We start from the raw sequence: 15,187 nt of genomic DNA, 5'->3' as shown, positions 1-15,187 counted from the left end.
AGCCAGTGATGGCTAACAACAATCATTTAACTGTTGGTTCTTGGTCTAGTACCAAACTTTTTCATTTATTTTAACTTTATATTATTTTTATATCTGATAATCGAATTTACTATTATTATTATGTTTATAAATATTTCTTGGTTAGTCTCAGCAACTTAATCTCAGAAAACCATCAGATATTTTGCTCAAGGTCTATTTAACTTCCACTGTAGTTTTACTGAAATTACATTGACTCTTAAAAGAACTGATATATTTTTACTATTTAGTCTCTTTACTGTGTGTCCTTTATTTTTTCAAGTTGCAATACTATTTTTTTTTCTTTTCAGTTTTCTTTAAACCGCTTTCACATATTTTGTTTGGGGATAGATATTATTTATCGTATTAAGAACATGCTTTATATTGTAGTTCACCAAGAATTTTGTCAGGAATGAGTATTGTATTATCTTGGATGCATTTTCAGGGTTAACTTAGATGATTATATGCTTACTTATGAGATGACATATTAACAGTTTCCAGTATTTAGCCATCCATATTTCTCTTGGTTGTCTTTCCCAGTAGCTGTTCTTGTTCCCCGTTTTCCTTTTCCATTCAATGTGTAAAGCCACGTAATTCATATCTCTGACACATATATTTTCAGAACAATTATAATATTTGGCTAATATAATGGTCTAAATTAGTCAACAAGCTAAATGATGGTCAGCTGTCTGAGAGAAAAGCACCCATTTATTTATTAGGCAATTAGGTTCTGATATTTGAACTACAGTTAGTCCTCAATTTGCAAAGTAGTGTGGAAACATGAACCTGACCATGCAAATTGAAACCCTGTAAAGCAATCTTGGTAATCAATGTGAACAATTACAATTTTTTTCCACCACCTTTAAAAATTCTGTCAAAATACAGGGGCAGTCAACTTGGCATCCCCCAGCTAATTCTTTAATGTTGAACACAAGCGGAATACAGGGGGAAATAGAAAGGAGATGGCTTTTCTGGAATGGCTGCTCCAAACGGCCCTGTACCCTGGATTCCCTGGACAGAGGCAGGCAAGAAGATGTCCAGCCAACATTTCTCTCCACCGGCTTGCTTTCAGAGGCCAAACTACACTGTGACCTTGTGTATATCACATCGATAATGGACATTTTTCTCTTAGTACATGTATCTCTTTTCCTCTGGGTGTCTAGTTCCCACTAACTTTAATTGGACTTCTGCGTATGGGCTTGGAGAAGCACCCTAGGAGTAATGCCTCCTAGATACAATGGGCTGATAGCTAATACTTCAAAGTTTCACTGCTTCATATCCATGCAATGACATGAAAGTGAAATACAGGCACTATTAATGACACTATTACCTCACAGAATTGGGCTTTTAAACATTGTGTGCACCTTTAAAGTGACAATCTTATTAAAACCTTTCTAAGCATGTTATTATTATTCTTTTTTGCACATTTGATACTTAATAACCCAATCACAAAAATTTCCTGGAAAGAATAACCAGTGCTCTATGATAAGTACAAAGCATAACAAATAATGAAAAAAAGAAAGAAAAGCACAGCATTTTCATATCCACCTACTAACATGTAGCCTGAAAAATCAGCCATTGCCATTTCCTAACAAGACTGGAGCTCAAGAACCTCCTTTGTCTTTGCAGTTGCTGGGATTTTGATGCCCCATTTGTTCATATAACAAAAATATTATGGAATCAGAATCTAATTAAAACATTTCTAGATGTGTGCTGGAAAAAAAAGTTGTCAAAATTTTAAAAACCCTCAGTTGTAAAAGAATAGGGAAATGAAAAAAAAAAACTAAAACTAATATTAATTTAGTTTTAAAACTAAATAATTTAAACCATTCAAAACACTGGGAATTAAAGTGCTTTATTTCTTTGTAAAAACGTTATCAGCAGTTTGAACAATGTTTGCCTTCTTCTTGTCAGATACCTTACAATACAGAGTGGACATCTTTCCTATGCCTTGGCCAACTGTCATCTCCTTTCTAAGTCTGAAACAAACCTTTGCAATTTCACAGTAGTGAAATGTCTCTGAGCGTTCTTTTTAATGTGAAGATATTTGCTGGTGTCACTTCCTCTGGACCCCCTTCACCCATTTGTCACAACCACTTTCTTCATTCATGTTAAGTTCACCTTGACTAATTTCCTCCGGCTGCATATTTACAGTCACTTTTACAGTGACAGGGTCAACATTCCCATGGTCTAATATTCTATAATAACTCCATTTCCATTGGATTTGAAATCTTCTTGCAGCATTATCACTTTTTGTTTCTTTATTACACTTTCATCTTCCTTGGCAACTCCCTCTTTTGGCATTTTTGCAAAATGTCATGTAGGTTTAAAGGAGGCAGCGTAACCACATGCTTTGCTGTCTGTGTATGAACTAAATCACAGGTGCTCAGCGACCAATCACTGGCAGACCTTGAAAGAAGGGATGCAATTGGTCACTGATCATGACGTGCTTTTGTTCTCTGTGTAGCAGTTTGGGGACTGAAGAGCTAGCTAGGGGGTTTGCAGTGTATGCAAAAACTCACATTTAATATAACGTGGTAACTGAAACTTGAGCAGCGTTTTTGAGAAACACAGATTACAACCTAGGAAACCATACGGGGTAGTTCCACTGTGTTCTACAGGGTTGCTATGAGTTGCATCAACATGATGGCGTACAACAACCAACAACCATGCTAATTAACTCAACATTAGTAATTGAAATTCAGGCATATCAGAATTGTGGCAAGCGAGGAGTGCCTATATAAGACTGATAATCTGTTTACACAAATGTAAATCTATTTTTTCTTTAGCATCTGTGTTCTATTTGTGAGCTGCCAGGATTTTATAAAATGGTATCCTTTAATTTGTCTCCAAGGACACTATTTCACCCCTGTTCATTACAGATATCCATCAGCAACGGCTCTGTGACTGGTGACTGGGGATTGCCAGTAGTTTCTTAGATAGCAAATGTTTTCTGTTCTTTTTTAAAAATAATATTGAATTGCACTAATGTTTGATTCTGAAACCCTTTACACTTCAACACGAAATTTAGATTTTCTAAATCTTTACATGAGATATTCAAATCATTATGATTTACAAGTAAAACATTTTAAACTAATCAAAACTTACAGTTTAAGAGCTTTAAATTTATCTCATACCATGTATTTAGCTTATAAAGAAAAAAAAACTACCCTTCATATGATCATTCAGGGGGTAAAAATCAATACATATGGTACTATGACATCTTTTAAATGGCAATATACATTTGGGAAAGGAGCCCTGGTCGCACAACGGTTAAGTCCTCAGCTGCTAACCAAAAGGTTAGCAGTTTGAATCCACCCAGTGGCTCCACGGGAGAAAGACCAGGCAATCTGTTCCCATAAAGATTACAGCCTAGAAAACCCTAGGAGATACTTCTGCTCTGTCACGTGGGGTTGCTGTGAATCACAAATCAACTTGATGGCACCTAAAAACAACAACGTATTCTGACTATGACTTATTCACATAAATATTCAATTTCAGGAGTAGTAAGTACATACTAAGTACATAGCATCTTTTCATTTCTTCAGAATCGTTTTTATACTCATTTGAAAATCCCCAAATATTTTTCTTTATAGATAATTCAGCTTAATGTGGAAGTGACCATCATACACTGGGTAGTATAGAGTATTTTAAATGTTTTATTTTTATTTGAATATTAACAATAGCCAATTTATTAGATAATTTGTATTTCTACTTTTGTATGTTTGTGAAATGAAGAACATTAAAAACATTTCTAAAATTTCTATGTTTTTCTGCTCTAACACTGTAAATGTGGGTCCCCCTGCTATGCATTTCAATAGTGCCTTATCATCCATTTATTCATTCATTCATTTGAGGCACAGCTCTAGTTTTGTTCTCATGGAACTTACATTCCAGTGGGGAGAGACACACACACACAATAAACATTACAAATAAGCAAAATATATACTATTTTGGAAGGTGATACATGGGAAAATAAGAAGGTAAAGCAATTTTGAACAGAGTGATCAGAATCCAGGAGTACAGGGAGTGAGCAACATGGCTGTTAGAGGAAGAGGGTTCCACACAGAGTGCAAGGCCCTGAGGTGAAAACATGTCTAGTATATTGGTGAACAGAAGAGACCAGTGACTGTGGAACAGAGTGGTGAGTGCTGAGTAGCAGGAGATGAGGTCAGAGGGTAACAAAAGACTGATTACTAAACATTCTTGTAGGTCACTCTAAGATTTCTACCCTGAGGGAGCTGGGGAGCCTCTGGAGGATTTATAGAAAGAATACGTGATCTGGCTTATTTTTAACAGGATCACTCTGGTTGTTGTATAGAGAACAAACTGATAAAGAACCAGAGCAGGAGCAGAAAAACCAGCTAAGAGCACTGTAGTTAAATTAGGGGAGAAATGATACTAACTTGGATTAGGGTAGAGGCAGCAGAGGTCTTAAAAAGTGATTTGAGTCTACATAGATGTTTTGAAAGTAGAGATTTGCAAGAACGTTTCCAAGAGTTTTGACCTGGGGCTCAGATTTTGAGATCAGAAGACTGCAGGAGGAATAAGTTCTGGGGCAATGTCAGGAACTGAGTTTTGGACATAGAAGTCTGAGATGCCTATTAGACACACAAATGGAGCTATTGAGTAGACTGTGGGATTTATGACTATGGAATGACTCTGGAATACAGTTGTGGGAACTGCAGTTTTATGAAGATATGAGCTTGTTTATTCTGGTATGTCCAATTATACAATGTCTAGTACTTTAGAAGGTACTCAAGAAACAAATAGAGTGAGTTGTGTACCTGTACGTATTTGACCACAGATGCTTAAAGCAGGGGTGAAGGCAAAAAAAAAAAAAACTCATTATAATACAAGACTGAAACAGAGAGCTTAAGCCAATATTTAAAAACCTGTGTCACATTCCAAAGTTAATAGAAACACTGAGCTAATTTATCCCTGTACCTTTAGGCAGGCTTCTAAATTACCCCACTCAGGTGAGATATTTTTATACAATTCCTGGGAAAGAGGTATAATCTACAAAATAATCTATTATAATGTCCACAGTACTCTCTTGCCAGAAATGTCCTTATCGTTTCTAAGTCAGCATCAAAAATGTATGTAAAAATGTTGCCATAAAATATCTACCACAAGATATCTATACAAAATTCCATCAAGTTGTTTTCTGGAGTTCAAACTCTTCTGCACTCACCTCCAAGTCATTGTTGTTTTTATAAAGTATTTATTTTAATTAATTAATATTTTAAAGTTATTTGTAAAGTAACAGAAAAATAAAATAACGTAAAAGAATTGAATTTTGTTATAGAAAAATTTAAAAAGAAAAGGATAAAAAAAATCCTCAAACTCTCACCATTTAGAGCAAATGAAATCCATGTTTACCTTACTGCACTTATAGAATTATGTCAGACTATTAAACTCTTGTTCTAAAGATTTCTCACGTGCTAGGGATCCTGCTGAGTCTAAAACAGGATTCACTCTGACCTTGTCTAATGAAGTTGGGGGGGAATGCAAACCCCAGTCGTCATTTTTTCAGCATTTGTTTAATGTGAAGAAGCCTGAATAAAAATTATTTACGCTCGGAGTGATGAGGCATGGGAAGAGGGAATATGGATAATTCGTCATCCTGGACACATGGCTTAGAGCTGAACCCATGGAAAGACAGTTGAAAGTAGAAGCTGAGGAACTGTGGCTACGAAGAAATCGGTTAAAAAAAAGGGGGGGGGGCAAAAGATGAGGAAAAAGAGGTTTCTTCCAAGTCCTGTTCTGTTTAGAACACAAAAACGCATTGCAAAAATTTCAGACGGAGGGCGTTGTATTTGTAACTTGTTAGTTTTCCAGATTTGGATGCACTGCACCAAAAGACAGCACTTTTTAGAGGGAGGTGGATTCTTCTTCCTTCAGATAAACTGCCATGCTTCTTTACCAAAGTGTTGACCTTGCTCGTTTTTCTTTCTGGGGGTGGGTTGAGGGGTTTGAGATAGAGTGGGAAGTATGATAGTGCTAAACAGAACTGCTGATAAACTCTTATTGGACCCCTCTGGGTGCTCTTTGAAATAATTGGGAGAGGCTTACAAGTATAGATTACCGACCAAAGAAATTTGGATGTTCATACTAATATTACATTTGTACCCATAGTCCTGGAGACTTGAGATACATTCAAATACATGATTTTTTTATTTCTACATAGAATTGCACTTTATAGATGCCCCATCATTTATTTGATAATTTCCTTTCGTGGGGGATTTTTAGTTGTTTTCTATTCTTCTATTTTTGGTTTGAGAACATCCTTGAACACACATTTTTATTAAAATCTAGTGCTATGTCTTAGGATGAATTCTTAAGACTAAAATAAATGACACAGAGGAATATGCATTGCCAAATTCCACTCCTAGGTGATTTTTGCCAATTTATAACCAACTCTTAGGTTACATCTCATAGTTCATGAGTCAGAATTGACTCGAGAGCAACAGGTTTGGTTTTTGGTTTTTATAAGGTTACAACATATGAAATGATAGGTGTTTAGCAGTTTAAAGCTATCAAAATCATAATTTTATATAGTTCAACCTAAAAAAAAAAAAGGATGTGTAAAAATCCCCTTTCCCTGCATACCTACCAATACCTGTTAATTTTAATAGATAACAAGTGGTATGTCATCACTTTAATTTTTACTTATTTTAGTACTCCTATGGTTCATTTTTTCAGCAATATTGGTTGTGTGCTTACCATGTGTGAACCGGTGTGGCTGGCCTGAGGATATAAAGAAGACTAAGAACAGAATCGAACATGCATTCATGGTGATTACAAGTCTATTAGAGGACATTATTAATCAAATGTTCTTAAATATGAGTATTAAATTTAATCTATGAAAATATTTTTCATATATTAGATTCACAGATTTTATATGAATCTATAAAGGGACACCAAGTTAAATTGGGATGCTTATGGACGGTTTCCCTGTTAAAGTGACATTTGAGCTGTTATCTAAAAGGGTAGATTTAAGTAATGAAGAACTGGAAGAAGAGCATTTGAGGCAAAGGAACAATATGTGTTCAAGAGTAAAAAGACAGCATAAATACATGAATACATCCAGGTATTTCGAAAAGAATCTCAGTGGCTAATCTCAGAGATTAGACCAGTTGAATCATGTTATGAGATGAAGCTGGACAGATAAAGAAATTAACTATTCATCCAAAAGTGATAAATGGAGCCATTGGTCCAGATGAAATTACCTGGGAGAGAAGTGAGAAGGAAATGAGGCCCAGGATTTAGCATTGAGGACTCCATGTATTCAATCATTACATCAAGGCAGAGAATCAAAAATGGAGCCTTGAAAGAGAGTCTGAGGAGGAAAGAGGAGACCAGAAAAGTTGAAGCCCAAGAGGAGAGGCTTTCAGGAGATACACAGTAGCCACCTGTGGGAAAGGCTGCTGAAAGGTCAAGTAAGTCAAGGGGTGAAATGTCCATTGAATTTCACAGTATGGCTATACACCCATGGGTTAAAGCGTTGGGAGAGAAATTCAGATTTAAGTGGCTTGAGCTATAAATGGCAGGTGAGGAAACGGAGACATGGAGTATAAGCAACTTCTAATTTTATATATTAGACATTTTTATTTCTGCTTTTGCAAATATTCCATGTCTTTTGTTCTTTTTACATTGGAGTTTTAATTTTTATTTGTATATTAGATTATTTTATGTATTAAGGTTTTTGACACAATGTCTGTTACATATGCTACAAATTCTTTTTGACGTATTCTTTGTTATTGTGGTTAATGCAACCTTGATATTAACTGGAGTTCTGCTAGTTATATAAGAGCCACCTCTGACTACATCTTACTCTGTGATCATCTTAAATTTCATCCATTCAGCTAATACTTACTACTTTTTCTCTGTGTTCCTGATTAATTTCAATTAATTTGCAATATTTTTTATAATTTTAATAACTGTCATAGCTCACTACAGTAGTATTTGTAGTGGATGGAAATTAGATATTATTTAATTATCAAATAAGAACTGCAAATTATAGAAAGAATCCAAGGTTCATAATAAATTTCCTAAAACTAACCCTTCCAAAACATAGTTTTAATAACTATTTTGTGAAGAATTCAAAGATATAAAGCAACTGATCTTAGGGTAAGCTCATCTAGCTCATCACCTGGGCTAAATAAATAATGATGCAAGTCTTACTGTAGCACTAATAAAAAACACTAACTTGTTTATTAACGTCATGGGTCATGACCCTCCCTAGAGTGGAGAGGAATGACTCTCCATTAGAGTGGCTTAGGGTAGTAAAATTAAAGACTGGTAAAGGATTTTGAAATATTTGTTAAAGTGTTTTTATCTGTCGTAGTCTGGGTTTTCTAAAGAAGTAAAACCAGTAAAGCATATAAACACATACATAGAGAGATTCATATCAAGGAAATGGCTCACACAGTTGTACAGGCTGGAAAGTCCCAAGTCCGTGGGTCAGACTGGAGGCTTCTCCTGGCTCACAGGCTGAGGAGACCAACGAACACCAAGATGGGCAGACAAGATGGCGGGTAAGCTGCTACCTCAAGTCTCAAGAACTGAAGGTCAGATGAATAGAAGCCAGCTGCAGGATCCAGAGTGAACAAAAGCCCACGAGCCTTAGATGCAGGCAATGCCTCCAAGGAAACTCCCTTTTAAATGATTGGCTACTCACAGCAGATCCCCTCATGGAAGTGCTCACATTACATCAGACCTCATCATGGAGTTAATTACAGTGTTATACAACTGCCAAATTACATCATAACTGCCAAACCAATGAGAATCATGGCCCAGCCAAGTTGGCACACAACCTTAATGATCACAATATCTATAATACCTGTACCAATGATATCAAATTTACCAAAATATATTTAGATCATTTGTTACCAGATTGAAGCTTCACTATTTTTCATCACCATATATTTTTATTCATAATAAATTTTCAAAAGCTTTCCACAGAGGTCCTATGAATACATAACAGTTTTGTGAAAAAGTGAAGTAGAATCTTCTTAAAGAAAATTAAAAAACAAAGAGTAGCATGTAACATACACTTGTATCCATTTACCAAGAATTGTTACTTAGTTCAGTTAGATTAAATATTACTTTCGATCATTATGGATATCAGGGTTTGAAGCATCTAAAGTATTTTTGCTGTCTTTGTTAATTCTTTTGAACTGTTAGATAAAACATAATAAATCATTCCCTGAAGGTTTCTCAGTACGAAGCAGTGATGCCATCTGTAAAATTCTTAAATCAATATTCAGATCAATACTGAACCATTTGTCCTGAAATTATCCTTTACTATATGTAAATCAACTTTCTATAGATTCTAACTTAACTTAAAAAATGTGCTTACATAATGGAAGAAATGTTTAACTATCTTCTAGTATCCTCATATATCAAGTTGTATATATCATAAAGGAATTGAAATTAAAATATTTGTTATAGTCACAATTTTTTACTTTCTGTGTCCCCAATTAACATATGAATTATATGTACAAGTGCTGAGTTTTAATGTCTTTAAAGTTAATAAAAAATAATCACGTCTAATTGAACCTACAGTCATCCACTTCCTAGGTGGCATAATAGTGTAAACTTTAAGAGGAGCAAGGCCCTGAAGCACACTGCAGTGTTTTGAATGCTGGCTCTACTACATGATCTTGGGAAAGCTTAGCATCTTTTAGATAAACATTACGTTTGAATGTTATATTTTTATAATGGCGAATTTTGGGAGGTTTGTAAAGGCTGTTTGTAAAACAGCCCTTCATTGGAAAATAACTCCACGGTGTGTGTATGTATGTGTTTATGTGTTTATAGGTGGGGATAAGTAGCCTTCCAGGGAAAACGGAGTTGTGTAGAAATGAAACAAGGCTTCTTGGCTACTAAGAAAACAGTTTTGCAGGAATTTATAGTAAAAGTGGAAGGTAGCATGATTCAGGACAAGAACAAAATCTGTTACCTTCTCACATTCAAATCTTTAGTAGAGTTACTGATATTATGATAAAAATAAAGATATAAAGCAAGCAACTTTCCTAGAGATGAATGAATACTGAACACTTCAAAGAAAACTCAGTATCTTTTATTCGACAAAATGCGTGGCCATTGACCTCAGGTTCTCCGTTTGTAGAATACAGGGGATAGCTACAATCCTTTTCAGGTCTAAAATTTTTACAAGTCATAACAGGTTGTAAACATTTCGTTACAGCTGAAGGAAAGCCATGTATATCCGAGTCAAACCTGGAATTGTTTTCAAGCTCAAGGAATCTTTGGATTTTAGGTGGTGAGACAGAGTGAGTTGAATGTGATTTCCACTTTGGCTAGAAGGATACAATTCAGTTTATATTAAATGGAGATAGAAAACACAATTTAATAAGGAAGTGTTCATGTTGTAATCCAAATGATGTATTCCTTTTTCAATAAAGGCTAGTTAACCTTTATGATCTTTTTAATAAAGCACTAATTATATAGGAAAATGTAATTTCTTTGAGTAAATGCAGTTAACTATTTTCTCAGTTATATGTGGTAGGTAGGAAGTCTGTGAGACCATAACCAAAGGCAGCATGACTCACTTGAACTTCAAGCATAAGAGACAGCCTAGGAAATGTCAGCCTTGCAAACTTTAACCTGTAAAATGACTTCAAATATCAGAAGGCCAGTTATTTTCACCTCATGTTTGATAAGACACAAATATGGAAAGACTGTGGACTGGTGAACTATTGAGAGTTGGAATAACTGTTATATTTGTACAATCTTAGATTCTAAACTCATTTTAAACAAGTTTTTCTCTATTTCTGCATTTCTTTTTATCAGTTATCTGCTCAAATAGGAGTATTACTTTAAATAATAGTTTTAAAAGTGAATTTCAGTACCTGGTTTATGCATGCTTCAGATTTTACTGCAAACTGTATGCATCATAAGTTTTGTAAAGTTTTAGTGACTGGATAATATATTGTAGTAGAATAAGTTCAATTTCAGAGAAGGGCGTATTATAATAGCATTACATTGTCATTTAAAATAACTTCAAGATGACTTCAGATTTTCTATAAGTTTTGGCAGAAGAATACTATAAAAATACCCTTTTTTTTCCTCAAAGTAGAAATGCCAATTTGACATGCACTAAAATTTTTATGGAATTTCACAGTCATCATTAACATTTCAAGAAAATTGTGAGCATTTGATAACATAGTGTACTAATGCCTCTCCCTCTGACCACATTAAAAAAGAACTAAGAAACAAAACAAAACACAAAAATTAAATAAAACAAAAAATGCTCAGATTAAACGAACATTTCATTTCTATCTTGGCAGAGTAAGATTAAAGGTAATTCTAATGTTCCCCAGCTTGGGGCTGATTTTGTTTGTTCTTTTCACTCAGTTGTATTTCTAGCAGAAATGAAGAGGTAAGATATGTTTAGAAGAACAGAGATAAAGAGGAAAGGGAGGACTGGCAGTTTCAGAGATTTTTTAAAAAGTGTGATTTGTGCTTATTTATTCTACTCAGGGCAACTACCCACTGCTCCTCCAATTTAAACATCTGGCTAGCACAAGAAAATAGTTTTTTATAGATCTATGTCCTCAAAGCCTCTGTACTCATTATTTCAAAACAGTAAGCACAGAGGACGGACTTACCGAAAGAACTTTTTTTTTTTTTTCATGATGGTGGCTGAAAGTAGTAAGAATATTTAGGTTCAATCTATTTTGAAACAAGTTTGTGAATAAATAAAAAAGCGTTATTTCTTTTCACAGATGAAGAGGGAGGCTGGAAGTTAAAGTGGCATCCCCCTCATGCATTCCCCATGCAGGTGTCAGTCACAACGCTGAGACTGGAGCCATCTGGTATGAGTCATTTTCGGCATTATACTGATTTAAAGTGTAATCAACTTTCAGTAACAGGTAGAGAATTCACCACTGTATTTCCACAGCATGCAGTTTTCATACTGTTTAATATAACAAAACAAATACGCACTTATTTTTAAAAACTTGAACATGGAAACAATTGCTAAGGTTTACCCAGCCTCTTTCAAGTGTTTAAGTGTCTCAGAATTACCACTGTAACAGATGTAGAGATATTCTTTAAAAAATTATCTTAATCAACTGTGGAGGAATGTGCCTATTTTATAAACCATTTATTCCTTGGGATTAATGTTGATTAAGATGTGGATGCAAACGTTCCAGGCACAGGGTTTACCCATTTCAAGGCCCCTGCCTATTACAGAAAATTAAACCTAACCCCGGACACAGTCAAAACTGCAGGCTGACAATAACCTTAGCTGGGAGGCCAAGCCAGTGTTGGCCTCAGGGCAAAGATAAGGGATGCGGATGCCTGAGGCTGAACCAGAGGATGAAAGAGAGGAGGGAAAGGTGGAAGGTAACTCATCATCCATTTCTCTGCCAGTGTAATGACTGACAGAGAGAAAGCCAAAAAGTATATTTCACAGTGAACATAAAGTTGGCAGCAATTGGTCGAAGTTAGTTGAGAAAGTTTGCTAGTATTGTTTCTACAGTGAAACCTGTGAGAGCCGGAACTCTAAGGAACTGTCTTTTTTTTTTTTTTTTTCAGTTTAGAAAGCTTTCCGCCTTTGACAGGGAGGAGTCTTACCATTTTTCTATTGTCCTTCATTAGTGGAAAATATTTGCGTTTTCCTTCTCTGAAGGTTTCCGCCCTACACGGGTTCCGGCTTTCTCAGGTTTTACTGTACCTAAGTTTATCCTACTTGGAATGACAGATTCCAAAATTCCATTCATCAGCCTTTTCCAGTCGCTCTCTGATTCCCTTAATGGGTCTCAGGGGTTTAGGGCAGCAGTGGGCAGGGGAGGCCATGGAAGCAGAAACTGGTTCGCCCATTGGAGGATTACACAGGGAGTACTGACCTTATTTCTCCAAGAACTTTTTCTTAGCCATCTCTTTTTATTGAAGCTGTGTCCATTTCTTTTGTAACCTATCCCACTGCTCCCTTCTCCCTCCTTCCTCCCCCCCTCCCCCGTCTTATACTCACCTGTCCACCGCGATGGCTGTCATAGAGTAAATGCTGGCGAAAACCGCTGTGATGGGAAAGAAGTTTTGGAAGCGGCAGTAGTTGGCGCCGAAGTACCACTCGCTGTGAAGCGCGTAGATGAAGTTGATCAAGGTGTTGAAGGCAGCCATGGAGGCGTCGGAGAAAGCCAGGTTCACGAGGAAGTAGTTGGTGACGGTCCTCATGCGCTTGTGGGCTAGGATGATCCAGATGACGATGAGGTTTCCGAAGACGGCCACGGCCACCACCATGCCATACGCCAGGGACCAGAGCGCGATGCGCCAGGACGGCTGCACGAACTGGTTGGTGAGGTTGGCCCGGGGCTGGGAAGGCGCCAGAGAGGCCGCGGGGAGTCCCAGCGCGGAGGAGGACGAGGCAGACAGATTGCTGCCTTGGACCAGCAGTTGCAACCACTCGGCCTCAGCGGCCCCCGCAACCGCTCCCGCCGCCAGAGCCGAGCTCAGGTTTCCCGCGGCGTCCGCACCCATGCCTCCAGCGCTGTCGGTCCAGTTGGCGGCTACTGGGACAGAGGTCATCGCAGCAGGTCTGCAGCCCCGGACTTCCCTACTCACCCGCCGCCAGGCCGACCCGAGTTCTCCGAAGTTCTTATCTGCCTCCTGGTCACTTTGTGCGGGGCAGTCTTCTGCACCCCTGTCCCCCTCCGGAAGCTAGTGGAGAGGATACCGCGTCCTGGGCTGGCTGAGGGATGCTTGGAGCCAGCAGGTGATGGGGAGCAAGAGCGACACTTTCTCCAAGGAGTCTGCAGCTCTGCCAGGCGGGAAGGATGAGATGGTGAGAGAGAGAGAGAGAGAGAGCTCTTAGGGGCTGTCCCCAGCGGGGAACTCGGGTCCTGCCGGGCGCAGAGCTTCTGAGCGCCGGCTGGAGCACTGGAGCTAGGGCGCTGCAGCGCGCTTTATAGTCTCGTGAATCCCCCAGCTTTGGTGACGTCGTGGGGGCCGCGGAGCTGACGAACCCCTTCGCGGGCTACGATTACGCTCCTTCCTCCATCCAGCCCTTCGGATTTCATTCATTCGCTACTTCATCGCCTTGCAGGTAGCGCTGGCGGGCTGACCCGCGCAGGCGAAGACTGCGTTTTCTCAGCTCTGGTGAAAATCTTTCCAAGATTGTTTTTCCTGTTTTAACTTCAGAATATTTTGCAGAGGTCCTCGTTCTCAGACGTTGTTTGTGTGTTTTTCTGCGTGAGTTAAACTCATTTACCAGTAAGGTGAAGGCAGAAGTTCAGAGGATTTTTCTCAAAGAGCCTGCGTGGCTCTAGCCTGCTGGAGCCTCTGGCCACAGCGAGCTGCACTCTCCCTTCGGGAACAGTGGCTTTTTGATTAAACTTTCTGCTCCTATGTTTATATTCTCAATTCTCAGATCCTTCTTCCTCTTGCTTACACTTCCTAGGTCCGCCTGTTTTCCCACTCCCTGTAATCTGTATCCGCAGAAATCAGTCCTCTCAGCCTCCCCTCAGGCAGGGAGTTTGGTTTCCACTGATTGTTCTTGGCTTGCCCTGAGACCCTGAGGATGAGTCAGAAATCCCAAGACGCACGTTTTCCTGAAACACAGCGAAGAAACTTGGATTTCTTCGTTTTTCTAGGATGAACGTATCCTGTGAGTGACTCTAAATACATCCACTTATTTATGCGGTTCCGAACCTTTGGTGCCTTGGTTTTCAACTGAGCTCCCGAGCACACTGGAGAGGCTGCACAACAATGAGCTTAATTTCCAAGGGTAGATGAGTGGGCCTGGCTTCTGAGCTTTAGCTGAAAACAGGTGAGCTAGGGTGCTGTGTGCAGGGTAAGCTGGAGGAGGTGGTACACTTTGCTTAGATCTGATCTCACAGGCAATTTATCAGGGTGTTCCAGAGAAAAAAAAACTGCTGGGGACAGAGGTATAGGGAATTAGGGTTAAATGTATTTTCAGCAATCTCTTGGAATACACTTGAACTCCTTGAACCCTTGTTTTCTCACTTGAAAATGAGGATTAAAAAAAATAATATAATTCACAGAGTAATTAAGGGTTTGAGTAGTTTCAATAGACTTCATCAATAAAAACAGGCAGGAAATATACCTCAGTAAATGTTAGTACCTATCTATCCTTCAAGTTATCATTATGCTTTTTCACCTAAAAATTTTAGGAAAAATAGAT

General features: G+C 38.0%; 1 protein-coding gene across 1 annotated transcript in view; it reads right to left on the bottom strand.

Moving 5' to 3' along the window:
* Positions 1–13,572, bottom strand: part of TACR3 (tachykinin receptor 3) — a 105,076-nt gene extending 91,504 nt beyond the window's left edge. The window contains exon 1 of the mRNA XM_049885593.1: positions 13,019–13,572. Within this exon, the coding sequence (XP_049741550.1) occupies positions 13,019–13,572 (554 nt within the window). The remainder of the gene's footprint in view (positions 1–13,018) is intronic.
* Positions 13,573–15,187: the final 1,615 nt, after the last annotated feature.

The sequence above is a fragment of the Elephas maximus genome, chromosome 5 (genome assembly GCF_024166365.1).
Source record: "Elephas maximus indicus isolate mEleMax1 chromosome 5, mEleMax1 primary haplotype, whole genome shotgun sequence".
NCBI classification, from domain to species: Eukaryota; Metazoa; Chordata; class Mammalia; order Proboscidea; family Elephantidae; genus Elephas; species Elephas maximus.
The sequence above is the reverse complement of the archived record's forward strand: the minus strand, read 5'-3'. Positions and strand labels throughout refer to the sequence as shown.